This window comes from Gekko japonicus, unplaced genomic scaffold (genome assembly GCF_001447785.1).
Source record: "Gekko japonicus isolate JY-2015 unplaced genomic scaffold, Gekko_japonicus_V1.1 scaffold371, whole genome shotgun sequence".
NCBI lineage: Eukaryota > Metazoa > Chordata > Lepidosauria > Squamata > Gekkonidae > Gekko > Gekko japonicus.
This window is the reverse complement of record NW_015171514.1, coordinates 289,065-305,718: the sequence shown is the minus strand read 5'-3', so window position 1 is coordinate 305,718 and position 16,654 is coordinate 289,065. Positions and strand designations below refer to the sequence as shown.

The 16,654-nt window shown below is 42.7% G+C and overlaps 1 protein-coding gene across 1 annotated transcript; it reads left to right on the top strand.

The window, feature by feature from the left end:
* Window positions 1-8,818: 8,818 nt before the first annotated feature.
* RPL7L1 (ribosomal protein L7 like 1) lies at window positions 8,819-16,034 on the top strand. The gene is made up of 7 exons (XM_015419369.1): window positions 8,819-8,872; window positions 9,413-9,521; window positions 10,932-11,095; window positions 11,448-11,585; window positions 13,882-13,991; window positions 14,329-14,543; window positions 15,578-16,034. The coding sequence occupies exons 1-6, from the start codon at window positions 8,859-8,861 to the stop codon at window positions 14,535-14,537; spliced, it is 744 nt and encodes a 247-aa protein (XP_015274855.1). The 5' UTR covers window positions 8,819-8,858; the 3' UTR covers window positions 14,538-14,543; window positions 15,578-16,034.
* Window positions 16,035-16,654: the final 620 nt, after the last annotated feature.

Below are 16,654 nucleotides of genomic sequence, written 5' to 3'. Positions count from 1 at the left end.
AACACCATTCAGACATGGTACTGTGTCTGTTTTTCTGCCAAGGCATGTGGGGGGGGGGGGGGGGGGCTGGATGCCACCCAGCAAACCACTTGGACTCTGTGTTTGTATAAGGTGCCATCAAAGATGCAGCTGACTTGTGGCAACCCCATAGGGGTTTTTAAGGTTAAGACACAATCAGAGGTGGTTTGCCATTGCCTGCCTCTGCATAGTGACCCTGGACTTCCTTGGTGGTCTCCCATCCAAGTACTAACCAGGGCAGACCCTGCTTAGCTTCTGAGGTCAGACAAGACTGGGCTAGCCCGAGCCATCCGGATCAAGGTGTCACATCCTAGAAAGTTCTAAAGTACAGCTGGTCAACTGAAGACCTCGTGTGCTGGGATCTGCCCTCTACCTTGTGCCAAACAATATTTATCTAGGTCCTGGGGGGTGTAACAAAGTGTAAGCAAGGGACAGTAGAAGTCTGCTTGTAATTTCATTCATGGTAGCGGAAAGGGCCATCAAGTCACAGCCAACTCATAGTGATCCTATAAGGTTTTTAAGGCAAGTCATGTTCAGAGGCAGTTTGCCATGGCCTGCCTCTGCATAGCAACTCTGGTGGCCTCCCATCCAAGTACTAATCAGGGCTGACACTGCTTAGCTTTTGAGATCTGATGACACTGGGCTAGCCTGGACCATGCAGGCCAGGGCGAAGATTTCATTCATAATTCAATGCAAACTACTTTTTAAGAGCTGTAGAAGATAAATAGCAGTCTACACTTTAATATCAAATTTCTTTTGGGGGGATTATATATATATAAAACTCCAGCTATTCCTGACAGTGCATGTTCCATAACTATGCATTTTGCTTGAGGACACCCGCTGTAGAGCTTGACCACCCACCAGATGCGTTTGTGAAATTAAATACACTTCTGGCTCACAGATCACTGTTGGGAGAATGGAGTTGCTCCCAAAAATACAGTAAATGGGCCAACCATAGTCTAAAACAGCACAAACAATTACAGTCTCACAACCTCCTGGAATGTCTTTGAAATGTAACGTAAAACAAAAGACAGTATTCTACCGTGTGTGTGTGTAAATTACTGTCAAGTTGTAGATGACGTATAGCGATCCTGTAGGATTTTTGAGGCAAGAGACATTCAGAGGTGGTTAACCCATCGCCTTCCTCTCCACAGTGACCCTGGACTTCCTTGGTGGTCTCCCATCCCAGCAGTGACCAGGAACAGCCCCTGTTTAGCTTCCAAGATCAGGCCAGCCCAGGCTATCCTACCTTCACCATAGGGAAAGTTCCTCCAGCCTGAGAAGCTCTTCTGCATCTCATGTGGACTTTCCATTGGAACAAGTCTTCAAACTTTGGTTAATGCAGCGATAGGATCCAAGCCAATGAACTGTGATGCTCACCTCTTGCCTATGACATGACCATGCTCCATCAGCCTGGGTATAGAGGAATCTTCTCAGCACCTCTTTGCCCACACAGTTCTACTGGTAGGAGGTGCAAAGGCCTAAACAGCTTTAGCTACACCAGCAGTGCAGCACTCTTTCTCCCCAATCTGATCACAGAATTATCCCAAGGAGATGATACTGACCACATAATATATAATTTCTGTTAATGATCCCTAAACACCCCTTCACTCAGGAAATCACAGAACATATTGACATCTGTTCTGCGGACTGTTAAGACACCTTTATAAAAAAATTTCTCTACCTGCCTTTAAATTCTCTTTAAAAACAAAACACAGTGCTCTAAGAAGAAAGGGGAAAAGGAAATTAGACTGAGAATACAAAAAGCTCTAGGGTTGAAACTGAGATTGTCTGGGTATTGTCAGGACCACCAAATCGTGGGCAGTTGTTCATTTCTTGTGTCCAACGCAACCAGAAGGCGCTATAGACAAGAATATCATGCCTGATTCTACAATAAAAGCCTAGCTCATGTAACACGAAAAAGCAGTTATTTTGTAGTTTAATATCCATTCACTTATTTCATGCAATTTGAAACAGATTTAGTATTCCCTTATTTGAACACTAAAATGATTTAGAAAAAGTGGTCAGGCATTCCCGTCTGTGGGAAGCTCTCATCGGGGGGGGGGGGGGGGCACAGTGAACAACTTAACACATCTATGAGGAGGCTACCTGCAGCTCTGGCTGTGTCTCCTCAGCCCACCAGATCCTTGCCAATTACTTCAGGCCTGAGGGTAGAGCAGGGGTGGCCAAACTGTGGCTCTTTCACACATATTGTGTGGCTCCTGGCAGGGCAGCTGGGGAAGCAAAGGGGAGGCATGTCTCCCCAATCAGTCTTCTCTTCCCCAGCCAGAGTTCCCCTCCTGTGGTAGGCCTGGGGGGGGGGGGGGGCAGAGAAAGAAAGAGCCCTCACACCCCCCCCCCCCCCATGGCTGGCCTGGAGAAGGCATTTGTCTCTTGTCTCTTTATTTGCTTTCTTTGTTTCTCTTTCTCTCTTACCTCCTTCATTCCTCCCTCCCAATTTGCTTTCTTTCCACCTTTCTTTTCCTTCCTTCCTTCCGCCCTCTCTCTCTTTGTTCCTTCTCCCCTCCCTCCCCTCATCTATTTGCCTTCTGTTTCTCTCTCTCTCTCTTTCTTTTCACCTCTTTCATTCTTTCTTTCTTCCTCTCTCTTTCTCTCTCTTAGACAAATAAATATCATTAGCAAAGAAATATCATTGGACAAATAAATATCATTATCAATATCTGTTTTACCCCTTTTATTTTTAGCAGGCCCATTTAATAAAAAGCAAATTTCAATATTTTTCAATAAAAATGTGTGTGTGATATTTGTTCATGTCTTGCGGCTCTCAAACATCTGACGTTTATTCCATGTGGCTCTCATGTTAAGCAAGTTTGGCCACCCCTGGTGTAGAGGTTACACTGTCAGACTAGGATCTAGGAGACCCAGATTTGAATCCCCACGCAGCTGCAGAGGTGTGCTGGGTGACCTTGGGCCAGTCACACACTCTTAGACACTCAGCTATCCTGCAGTGTTGCTGCAAGGATAAAACGGAGGGAGAGGGATGTAAAGTAGGTAAAAATACTGTTCTTATGACTTTATTTTGACCCACAGAAGCTACCAGCACATGCATCCCAGTCCTATGCAGAGAGTAAGTCTCATTGAGACTTCCTTGGTGTTAGGGGCTTCCGGTCTAAGTGTTTCGCCGCTCGGACACATCTCATCTCGCTCGGATGGAGACGCGCCAAGACCCGGCTGACGGGAGGGGTTCGAGTTTGTCCCGGACCCCCCCGGGTCTCTATCGGAGACCCCAAGCCTGGGGAGCTGAGGAGAGCCTCTTCCAAGGGGACGCCCGAGGAATTGAGGCTCACATTCTTCCCGGATAGGTACCGTCGCCACGGAGCCAGCATAGCGCCTAGAGATGACTGCCGGAGCAAGCAATCACAACCAACTCGTTAAAAAGACTTCCAAAAGATCTCCAAGGCTACAAACTGTGAGGTTAAGCAAAGCTCAGGTGAAAAATAAGCAAATGGAGCCTTGGTAGTAATTGGAAGCGCCTAAGTTTGAAGCGCGGGTGGAGGAGATTTCAAGCCCCCCCCCCAATAGGAGTAAACTGTAAAGAACAGTTTTAAAGTGAAAATAAAGACTTTGAGCCAAACCAAGCGCATAAAAAGTTAAGCGAACGCAAAAGCTGCTAAAATATATGAAGCAGAATTAAAACGTATAACTTTTGCTTTGTTATAGAAAACTTACTTCTTGTTGATATTATGACTGGGAGAGGACGGAGAGCGCCGGAGAAAAAACTGGTGACTGGAAATAACATACCAACGACTCCCTCCCAGAACCAGGAAGCATCTACAGATTCATGGTATTCATGGTAGCTTTATAAAGAAAAATAAACTCCCAGGGGAAACTTATTTAAAATTCATGAAACGATCAACCACGGAACTGGTGCTAAAGTCAACAATGGGAAAATCCTTAAAAATCAAGAATGAAGAGATAAAAAATTTGAAAGACATCCCATTCGAAGTAAGAAAAAAGAGGAAATTATACAGGATGCTTACTCTCTCTCTGCAAAAAAAGTGAATAGAGTATAGATGGCTATTTCTGGAAGGGTTGAGTTTTAATTACCAGGATAAAAAATATAAAATTGACTCTGTTCCAAAAGCGGAAAGATTTATGGATCAAATGCTTAATGTAAAAAAGAAGCAGAAGGAAAAGAATTTAAAAACGGATGCGGAGGAAGAAGAAGAAGATGAGGAGTCCTACTCACAGGACTCAACAAGCCAAACTTCCTCATCATCAGAATCATCTGATTCGGAGAAAGGAGAGGCCACTCCCAAACTGCAGAAAATGAAGACACCTAAGAAGAAAAGACTCTAAAACTAATGCATGAGTGCTAAGGGCAGTAATTGTGCCAAGCTAATAACTTCATACTTTTTATAATCAAACTAATCTCTGTATAACCTGTACTAATAGGTTAAAAAGGTCTATTTTTAAGCTTTTTTAGATCGTGATTTGCATGAGTCTCTACCCCTTCCCCATATCCAGTAGGAGATTTAGAATAGAATGGTAGTTTTTCCTCCCCTTATCCAGTAGATTATATGTATTTAGACTTCCCTGACCCATTTCCCATAGTAATAGTGATAGGGCATTAGTACTCCTTTCCCCATTCCATATATATGTAGTGTGTAGAAAATGCAAAAATAAAAAAATTCCCCTTTGGGCCCCCCCCCCCACAAAAAGAGAGACTTCCTTGGTGTTCATAGGATCACAAGCATTGACTCAGAAGTGTTCAAAGGAATGAACTCTCTCGTAGAGAGATTTAAGACTTTAGCTGTGTGAAATAATCTTAAGTGTGTTTACATGGAAGCGTTTCACACAAAGTTGCATGGGATTTACTTTGTGATAAGTACCTTTAGAATTGCTGCTTAGTCTCAGTTTTTTCCTCTCCTAAAGAAAAATTCACACTTCTTTAAAAGGTTACCTGAATGAAGCGATGTAGAGCGAAGGGGAGAAAAGACTGAATTGGAGGTACAAGATTAAATTTGCCAGAAGATGAAATTTTGGAGAGGAAATTACAGTATTCCTTCTTATGTCAACTGTACACTTGGTTCACTGAAGGTTTCCACCAAAAATGCCATTCCATCGCTGCTTTCTAGCCCTGACCTGGATAGCCCAGGCTAACCTGATCTCATCGGATCTTGGAAGCTAAACAGGACTGGCCTTGGTCAGTATTTGGATGGGAGACCACCAAGGAGTACCAGGAATGCTGTGGCAAACACCATCCCTGTTAGTCTTTTCCCTTGAAAATCCCACTAGGGCTGCACCATAAATCAGCTGTGATTTGACGGCAAAAAATAAAAATAAAATCTGCTTTCCACCTATGTCTTTTCTATACCTTCTCCTCGTAGGCAGAAAAGCAGATTGGGGGGGGGAAATCTGGGATGGAAAAATAGTTGAAAGAAAAGGGTTAAGCACTGTCCTGCCTGATCGGCTAAATCTTTTTTTTTTAAATTCCATGGACTTTTGGGAAAGGGATGGGTCAGACAAATGCTTCTGCTGTACTTTATTTTAACTGAAGCTGGTATTTATTGTTTTACTAATCTTGCTGTCCTTCATTTTAATTGTTTTTAATCAGGTAGGAACTCAGAACTCTATCGGAAGGCATGCACTTGCATACATAAAATCCAAGGTTCAGACCCCAGCATCTCCAATTCAAGTGGGCAACAAGTCTGGGAAAGTCCTTTCTACTTGATGCTGCTGTCACTCAGGATGGGTCGTAATGGCTTAGATGGACCAGGGGTCGGACTCAGTCTACAGAGTTCCAGATATGTTCCATTAATATTTTGTAAGCTATTCTGAATTCCAGATTTGTTGCAATGTGGCACAGAAATATAATACATTTAATACGGAAAGAAGGGCAGCAACTCAGCGGGAGACACTACAAATACAGCATGTCAAGTTCCGTTCTTGGCACCTTCAGCTAAAAGACCTTGGGTGCAAGGTGCTGAGAAAGACTCCAGAGTGCAATCCTTGGGGGGGGGGCGCGTGCACAGGGAGCTGCTTAAGTGCTAAATTGGTATATCTCTACCAGGCACCGGCACAGCTGCCCCCCAGCTGGGTGCCAGCATAGCAGCACCAGACAGCAGTGCCAGTGCAAGCTGCTGCACTGGCTGGGAAAGGGGCAGGCCCAGGGACGTGGCAAGAGTTAGCCAGTTCCATAAGCTGCTCCAGCACTGGAAAGCTCCCTCCAGACTGGTGGAAACTTACACCATCAAAAAACATGGTGCAGCTCATAAGCACCCATACACTGGGACAGCCCCCCCCCCCAAGCACAGTCCCACTCACAAGCCCCTGCAGAGCACAAAATGCCAATCACAGCCACAACCAATCATTCCCCTCCCAGTGGTAGCCAACCCCACTCCCCCCACACTGAATCACAGCCACCCCCTCCAGGACTACATAAACCCCAGCCTGATGCTCCTTGGTTCAGTAGGGAGCGCATGCAGCATAGAACTCAGGCTCTGCCATGCACATTTAGAGAACACAGCGTTGCACTCTGGTGGCTGGAGAGGCTCACTGGGGGCACTCAGCAGCACTGAGGGGTACACTTAGCACTAACACCCAAGAAGGAGAGCAAAGTCAGTGCCACGTGGTTAATGGATCTCATTTCAGAACCCTAACAGGTACCCCATCTCTGCAGGCTCAACCCGAATGGGAGACTAAGCAGGGGCAGGAATCCGGCTGTCCCAGCCCAGGAAATGAACCTGCCTCCCACAAAACCCTTGGCCTAGGCATTGCTTCAGCGATGCCAGTTTCCACACCCAAGATTAGTCATGTGTGCGTACGGGGTGTCCCAAGCCTGCCCACCTAGCACCCTGACCCATGCCATGCCATTGGGCATATACACAAGGAAATATACCTGAGACCACGTCCTATGTTGGGGGGACAGGGATGCTGGCAGCCCTGAACTTGGCTGTTAGCAAATTCCTTTGTTAGGGCACCCCCTCCATCCAGGTGGGAGACAGGCCTGGCACCTGCCCCACTATGTTAGGTGGACCAGCTGACCCAGAAACCATTGCAAGATTGGAGCCCTATGCAACAGCAGTGGGTGGAGTACTTACAGTTGCAGAGCATTTCCACATGGAATTCCTAAGTGTCATTTCTCAGCATGCACGGGGGGGGGGGGGGGGGGGAAAAAGTCTCAGAAGTGGGAGCAGCAGCTCAGAAAGCCCTTGTGAGGATTTCCACCTATGGAACTTCCTGAACCAGGGCTGCAGCAGTAAAGAACCCTTGGCTGACCTTAGAGCACAAGCCAGAACATGTGGGTGGAGGTGAAATGCTAGATAACCTTTAAAACCCTAACTGGCTTGTATTTAAATTATCATCTGAACTTTGTATGGTGCCCAGAAGCAAACTGGCAAGCAGTGTAATTGCGGAAAAATAAGCACGATGTGCTCACTGCAGTTGGCCCTGCAGTAACATACAAGTTGCATTCTGGACCAGCTGATGGTTCTGAAACATCTTTAAACAGTGTGCTACAGCAGTCCAACCTAGATGCTACCAAGGCTTGTGTGACTCTGGCCCAACCCACCTTTCCAGGAAAGGCTGGAGCTGGAAGAATGCACTCCGAGCCACCTGTTATCTGGTCACCCGGAACCATGGAACTTCCAAGAGCATACTTAGATGGCCAGTCTGAGCCTCCAGAAGTGACAACCCTGCCTAGCACAGATCGAGTCCCTGTTCTCTGCTCTGCTCCCTACCTGACCACATTTTCTGTTTTGTCCTGATTTAGTTTCAGCTTGAGTAATCAACTTAGTTGCAATCCAACACATCTATATGTGGAAGTAAACCGTTTGAACAAAATATAATTTACTTTTGAGTAAATACACATAACATTACTCTATATGGTTCCAATCCCCTTTAAATTCAACAGGATTTACTTCTGAATAAATATACATAAAAGTGCACTGTAAAATGTGTAGCCCTAAATATGGTAGATGTAGAACACAGCTTTGAGAAGCACCCTCATACATTCTTCTGTGTTTGCTTTAATAAAGTCTCCTGAAATTGAAGAGCTCCAAAACTGAGCGCTGTCAGCTTCAGAATGACTAGTAGTAAATATTAAATTTACAGCCCACTCGAGACGGCATACACAAAGATCCCAGAATGTCTCCCCTCCTGTCACGTACCAGATCCAGAACTCTTGGCTTCAACAAGAGCAAGCCACATAGCGGACTAAAGTTGTGGTCCTTCTAAAGGAGACTTTCTGAACTGCATCACATCCAATTATGCTTTTGTCCTCTCAGGCAAACCTGTGTAGTCGCCGTTGGCCGCTGATTTCCGTGGGACAGACTTCCCCGTAAACAGACAGAGGCTTAGGTTACGATATACGCTAACCTGGGAGTAAGCTCTAAAGCTCAGTGGGACTTACTTCAAAGTAAATGAAAGCCTCCGTGCAGATACATTAAAGGTAAAGGTTCCCTTGCTCGAAAGCCAGTCGAATCCGACTCTAGGGTTGCGGTGCTCATCTCCGTTTCAAAGCCGAAGAGCCAGCGCTGTCCGAAGACGTTTCTGTGGTCATGTGGCCGGCATGACTAAACACCAAGGCGCACGGAACGCTGTTACAGATACATTAGGTATAGTTTTAAAAAACTGAATTGGGAAAAACAAAAGGACTTCATGTTATTGTACAAGAAACTGAATCGTCTGACCTCAACCTTATTAACACTCGTTAAAACAAAATTCTTTGGAGCCCACCCACTAACCATAGAGACGGCACCGAAAGCCAGCACAGCTACAACCGGATGTCAGCGCGCGCATGCGTCTGGGCGGAGCGCCCGTTCCTTCCGCTCTGCCTTTGCTTGCAATTAGGTACCGAAGCCTGGGGGAGAGGAAACATGGCGGAACCCGAGTGAGTTTTTCCGGGAGCGAGTAGGGCCCGGGGGAATCCGCCGCCATCCATGGCGAGGGTGGGTTGCGGTGGGCTTCTGAGGGGCTTGTGGAGTGCCGGGACGGTCAGAGGTAGAGGAGAACCACGTATGGCTACGCTGTGGCTGTTCGGTGGCGGAAGAACAGGGTGTTGCGAGGGCAGCTGCTGCTTCGAAAAATTGTGTATATTTGATATTGTTTGGGATGAGCGAAGCCCTACATCTTGAAGTGCAGTGGGGCCTTGTTGAGGTGTGTGTAAAGGGGCAGCACTGAGACGGAGCTTTAGAAGGCTTTAGAGGGAGCTTTAGATGCCCTGCTTTCTGTTGATATTCCAGAAGTATGGAAATATCCAATTAACTTCAATTTGACAGTTTTACTATCGGTTTAAAAAGAGCTGTATACAGGACAGGTGATTCTAACATTTGTATTAAATGTTTTTGTATACTTTAGGGTTTCCCCCCACCTGTCCACTTTTAGTAGCTTGTTAGTAAATGTTTATGATGATCTTGCTGTTTGTTTTTAGATCTAAAAGGAAAATACCATTGGTTCCAGAAAACCTGCTAAAGAAAAGAAAGGCCTATCAGGCAATCAAAGCTACCCAGGCAAAGCAGGCTTTGCTAGATAAGAGAAAGGTATGGAGGACATAGGCATCTTACACGGTTTTGCATGTTAATTCAGTAATCCTGGCTCTGAAGTTCTGCTCTCTGCCATTCTCAAACTGGGGCTTAAATTTGGAACAGACTTTTGTTTACTGTCTCTGTCAGATGTTATCCTTGCAGCCGCTTTTTAAAAAGCTTGTATAAATAATCTTGATGTGATATTTGTTTAGGATATTTTCCTCTATCCCTTTTTATTATTTTATTTATTTTATTTGAATGATGCTTTGCCTTTTGCCCAGTGGAGACCTAAAGTTGCTTACACTGTTGTCCTCAGCTCCATGTTATCCTCACAACAACGTGTGAGGTAGGTTTGACTGAGAGTGTGACAGGCCAACAGTTACCCAGCAAGCTTCCATGGCAGAATGGGGATTCTTGGTAGTAAAGCAGAACAGATTGGGTGGCAGGAAGGTGATTTAAACCAGTTTTCTATTATTACTTTGATACTTTCTAAATAAAAATGTGTACTAATTTGTTGCTATAACTGTAAAAAACATACAGAATAAAGATTTTATGGAAACTCATTAAATTTGCAATGAATTCTTTAATATTCAGCTTAACATTTTTAGAAAACTTGATCCCGGTGATCCCAAAGAGGGTGTATTGCTTGACCTACAGTCATGACTGGGTTTTATATTTATTTATTTTTATTTATCTATTTATTCAACTTATACCCCACCCTCCCTGCCGAAGCAGGCTCAAATAAACGCTGGTTGGCATCAGAGCTAGAAAATACTTCTTTCTGTATTCCTTTCTGCTTTAGCGTACCCTGTCTTTTTTGTCATATAGCTTTCCTTTGTGCCTCATCCCATACCTACAGGAATAAGTAATCTCAGCTAGAAGCAAGTGTCAGTAGTAGTTACTGAGAAGATAGTGAATAAAAGATCATCTAAATAGTTCAGTGGAATTCATTAAAATCTATCTATCACACATTTTCCCAGCTTGAATTACAGTGCTACATTTATTTAATATGATGTAAAGGAACCCTTGACTTTTTGGTCTGAGTATTCAGGATGTAGCATTATAAAGAGATTGATGTGTTTGACTAAACATTTTCAAGGAATGTTTGAATTTGCTAATTCAGAAAACAAAATGCCATCTTATCTAGTGGCCTAGCTTTTCATCTACAACCCCCCTGCCCCATTTGTAGTCAGATCATTGATCACCCACTGGTTCGCGCAGTATAATATAAATTGTAAGCACCTTGGGCTGAGATTGTGTCACTTCTGAATTCTGTATATCACATCTCGCTTTACTTGTGCTATGCACATGTTTAGTATTAGTATCATTTAAAGCTTTTCAAGTTCAGACATTGTTGTAATTATCTAATGTGCACTAGTATACTAAAATAAAGCTTTGGCTTCTTTTAAAATGTTTTGATTTTAGCATCGAGGAGGAAAACAGATTAAATTCAAACGCCTTGAGGCATTTGTGCGTGACTCTCATCGGAAACGCAGAGATAATGTCCGCCTGCAACGCATGGAACACAAACCTGGACTGATGGTACTGCCTGAGGGACACAAGCTGGCATTTGTTGTACGGATTGCTGAGTAAGGAGCTGCTCATTATCACCAATCTACTGATTTTTTTCCCCCTCTGGCTTTTATCCCTCATGTTTGCTTCTGATTTTTGCTGGCTGTATGGAAAATAGGATGACTTGAATTGATCAGCTTTTTGGCAATTGAATGGGACACTAAATAAAAATAGGATGCCTTCCTTTTTATAAAGAGTCTGAGATAATATATCAAGATTACATATACAGTTCGTATTTTCCAGTCTATAGGTTGGTTCTGAAAGGAACCCCTTTAGCATGAAGCAGAGTAATTAAGCTGTGGTATACAGGATCATATCACTAAGGTAGAAGATTTGGTAACTGATGTTTATTTTTTTCCTTTGATTCAGAATTAAAGGGGTGAGTCTACAAATTCTGCGCGTCATACAGAGGCTGCGGTTGAGAAAGATTTACAGTGGCACATTCGTCAAGTTGTCACCAGCATCACTGAAAATGCTGCGGATTGTGGAGCCTTATGTGGCCTGGGGGTTAGTATGCCTTTCATTTGGAGTGAACAGTGGTAGAGTTGTGAAGTAGTATGAACACATATAAAGGAATGGGTCGGGAAAACAGTTTTACTTCGAAGAGCACTACTTAGATATATTTTTACATCTTATTAGTGAGCTTCAGAAAAATGAGTATATGTCTCTGTGTTGTTGCCCTTGAAAGTGTTAGGGCCACACAGAGTCTTAAGTTTGCAGCTTAGTGAGTAGTGGTGTAGATATTGTCTGCTGTGAACTGCAGTCGTTCAAAGTGTAATCCTATGTGTAGCTTTGCAGTATAAACTTTTCGTCTTGCTCTTGTGAAAAACCTGGATGAATCCTCCCCATTCTCCGGATTCTGTTCTTCATGTTACTTTAACATAGGTGTTCTGTCTTGTTCCTTGCTTGCTTGCATCGTAAGTCTGGGCTAGCACATGAGAGTTGGTTGTATATCACAGCATATATTAATTGAGTCAGTAGGTGGCTGCTGTACCATTTATGTGGTCTATGTTAAGAGTCAGTTCTCAGACAGACAAAGAATGTGGAATTTCTGGTGGAGTGCATACACAACTACCTTTGAAGTAGGAGAGGACCACTTTAAAGGGTACACATACTGTAAGTGCAAAATAGACATCTGTGATGGACTGCACTATAAAAGCTCATAAGTGCTGTATAAGCATGTAATTGTCTGTGAATGGTTAATGCCACACAGAGCCAGAGAGTCTTGAGTGACAAGCTGCTCATAGGATTGGTTTGTGTCAGTTGAGCAGAAAGACTTGGGAATTGACTGTTGAAGATAACTCAGTTTGAGATTAGCCCTGGCTGTGGAAGGTTTAGCTCTGACTAAGGAGAATTTAGCTCTGACTGAAAACAGTTGCATACTGACTGAGGACTGGGACGCTTGGCAAGGAGGAGTGGGTGGATCAGTGAAGACCCCATTTGGGCCAGGAAAACAGAATAGATTCCCTACCTAGTTAGGGAAGAGATTCTCTGCCCAGTTGAAAGGGAGATAGTTCTAAAGAGTGAAGTGATCCATGGTGTGTTTAGAGAAGGAATTTGAGTACTTGGTAGTGTATCCCCTGCCTTCTAAAATCTGAAGAGTCAGCTAAACGCAAGAAAGTGAACTGGAGTGTTTAGGAAACACTGAAACCAAAGCCTCTCATCTCTAAGATTCTAAGACTTTGTGAAAAGCTTTAAACTCTCACTTGCTGGAAACATATGAACTGGAGTTTATAATTATAATATGTTACCTTAGAGTTCATTATTGATTTACCTCAGACATTTTACCCCTGATTTCACTGACCTTTCCCCCTTTAAGCTGAATAAAATATTTTTATTGTTGAACTTTAAAAAGCCTCTTGTGTGCCATTTTCAGAAGTTTAAGTTAAAGAGGTGATCTTGTCTCTTCCCTCAAGTTCCTGGGCTGAGCCAGCTTCAGAATATAATACTGTGACAGGGTGGGACAGCCATAAACCTTAACAAAAGAAGAAAATAGATAAAGGGCTGCTCAGCCAGAAAGGAAGAAAAAAAGAGAGAAAATCCTGCATCTGAGTGAGGAAACATGGCAGGGTCACAAAATAGACATGGTATTAGCAAACAGTCATCCCTCTGCTGTGGCTTTTGCCTATTTCTGTATTTTCAACTTCAGGTAATTGCTTGACATATCTGAAAGGTTTAGCTGATACTGAATGGCTATTATTATTAGAGCTGAACATTTGCAGAAAGTGGGAGCAGCCTCATGAAAAATCATAACTCAAAGTAGAATGAAACTTGGCCCCTCCCCTTAATTCTCTCCAGTTTGCAGAGGACTCTGGCTTGTAGATCCCTGCCACTGTAATACATTGATCTGTAAGTTTCTCTTTCCCAATAATTAACTTTCCCCTTTGCCCCGTTATTGTCTTCCCGTTTTGCATAATGGAGGACAATGTCACTGGAAGAGCTACATACTTATGCTACAAGATGGTCCAGTATATATATATTTTTATTGGCGCTGCAGACTCATAGAAGTTTGTGGAAAAGTTAAGACAAAGGGAAAGAAGGTAGTTATCTAGAAAGAAGAAAATGTGAGCTTCAGAAGTATCTGGTGTCTAGTTTAATCAGCCTGTACAGATAATTACTATTAGTATTTTCCCCATGGAGAAAAGCCTGTACTGAAGATGGGCAAATCAGGACTTGAAAACCTTCTGCCAGGTAATTGCTTGAGTAATTCCAGTGTTGTGGCTCTAAATAAGTTGCCATTTCTTGAGATTCTTGCAGTGTTTGTTCTCCCAACAGCAGAATCACCAGTTTTGTATTTATGCAGATACCCCAACCTGAAATCTATTCGAGAGCTGATCCTGAAGCGAGGCCATGCCAAAATCAACAACAAGAAGCTTGCTCTTACAGACAATGTTTTGATTGAAAAGCATCTAGGTAAGTGGACATCGGTTAAATGGGTTGGAACTCTGGGGCAGCTTGAGGTCCATGACTGTTTGTGTGTGTGTGTGTAAAGTGCCATCAAGTTGCAACCAACACGTGGCAATCCCAGCAAGGGGCTTTGAAGGCTATTCCTTCCTCTGCAGTCTTCCTTGGTGGTTTCCCTTCAAGTACCCACGCTGTTTAGCTTACGAGATCGAATGACGTTGGGCTATATCATGCTGCCTCCCCTCCCTCATGGCAATGTAGCAGAGTTGTAATGGCAGGTGGTTATGTGGCTAGTGATACAATGTATTGACATTTGAGCTTGTAATTTTTTTAAATTTCTTTTTAGGAAATTATGGTATCATTTGTCTGGAAGATCTTATACATGAAATTTACTCAGCTGGGAATCATTTTCGCGAAATCAATAAATTTTTGTGGCCATTCCACCTGTCAGTGGCTCGTCATGCTGCTCGTAATAAAATGGGGTTCCGCAAGGAAATTGGTGATCCTGGATTCCGAGGCGATGGGATCAACCAGCTCATACGGCATTTGAACTAGATTCAGGTGAGTGCTGTGGTACCATCTTTCTGTGAATTTTTTTGGTGATTTCCTGTACTACATTTCTTGTTGCAACATTTTCTTGTATCTTATTAACTAGTTTGTACATTATGTTATTAACATCATGTGAGATAAAGGTTTCCTATAACAATCCAAAGGGTCCTGCTTCCATGATGAATTCCTTCTGAATGACAAGTGAAGCACCTAACAAGGAGTACTGAAGAATGCAAATGATAGAAATCAGTGTCATCAAGCTGAATCCTAGGATTTAGAGCTTGAAGAGAAGTAATTGTGTAGCGTAAAGTTCATAAAGAAGATTCAGTCCTGGCCATTGAAAGTAACTTGGGTAGCAACGTTGGGAAAAACCTCTGAGACACTGGAGAGTATCTGCTTTTGGACAGAGTAAAACAGGTCTGGAGAGATCAGTAACTCTGCTTTTCATACCCAATATTGCTCAAGTATTTTGTAGACTTAGATATCTGTAAAAATGCAGCTGGAACAAAGGTCTTCTATACAGTGGGATATAATTGTATAAATATAAATGGCTTGCATGTAGTCACATACTACAAAGGGAAGTGAAGAAAACACTTTTGATGTTAGACCTTTAATTTTGACTTTGAACATCACAGTCATTCTTGGCATGGTGAAAGCTAAGCAGTTGGCAACACAAAAGCTCTATTAAAGCCAAACAGTATATATAGGATTCCAATTTGCAAATCTTTAGAATCCCACATTCAGCTGGAGGCCATCACTGATACCTTACAGAGAAGGTCAAAATGCCTAGTTATGAGGTAAATCATTACTAGATCTTGTGTCTCTTCCGTCCTTCAGTCACAAAATAGTGATTGTCTATGAGAAGCTGTTTCAGTTACAAAAAAAGTATTCCATAAAGTTTCTTTCAGTGCAATTAATTATCTTTGCCTTTAAAATCTATTAATATAATCTACCAGTTTTTTTCAAGTGAGTTGTTTCCCAATGTGTTGGACTTGACTCTGGTACTTCTTAATAAAAATCACTTGTGTGTATTTTTTGTATTTCAGAAACTTTTTTATGAACACTAGCCGATGTTCTGGAAGATTGTACTCCATGATGTACATTTGTTCTTCAAAGATTCCTGGGACTATGTTATGTTCCATCTGAAATGATGAGAACACAGGTGAAAGAGCAACTAGACTTCTTAGTTGAATTGGAAAATATCCCAGCTGTGACTTAAAAGTTGTCCTTTGCATTACGTAGAGTGCAGGCTACTGAAGAAAAGAGCTCAGAAAAGAGGATCTTCAGTTGCAACACCTCTCTCCTTATTGATTATGTACCTGTGAAGACCACGTGGACGCTTTGTAACCCAAATACTAGTTTTGGGGAGGGTTTTCAGAATTTACTTTTCCACCACAGTTGTGGGAATACTTGGAATCTAAGTTAAGATTGTTCCTTGAAATAATCAAGGAAGCTCACTGTTGATGTCCTCTATAATAAGGAATGTAATAAAATTTTGATAAAGTCTGCAATATAACAAGTGCTTTTTCCCCCTTGCACCCTTGAGTTCTCTCTTTTCTCCCAGGGGGTGGTTGACTTTGCCTTCTCCTACTTTAGACTCTCTGGCCATCTAGTAGTAGGCAGGGTGAGTTCAGTTCTTTAACTACTTTGGTGTGCAGAGACTCTTAAAATTAGTTTTGTTAATTTTTGGATGGCTTACAAACACGGGAACTTGATTTAGGAAAGCCATTTAATTTATGCTTTCACATATAATAAATAATAAACCTATGCATTGTGTACTTTTGAGCTGTTGGTAAAAGAGCAAGGGCAATGGAACGTATTTCTGAGAGAACATAGAATGAGGCTGTTTATAACTCAGGGATAGGTGCTGGTGGGAAAGGGAAATTAATTCACCTTGAGACAAGAGGACTAGTGGAGTATAAATATTTTAATAAATAAAAATAGGCTTCGGTAAATGATGCAATCCAATGTGGAAACAGCATAAATCAAAGCCATGCCAATGTTAAACTTAATTCATATATATGACTGCAGTTCAGCATGTGACACTACAACAGGCACACTGTTTTATTGGATGTTGACTATACTTTGTATTGGTTCCCATTCCTTTCTGAGTTCAGGAACAA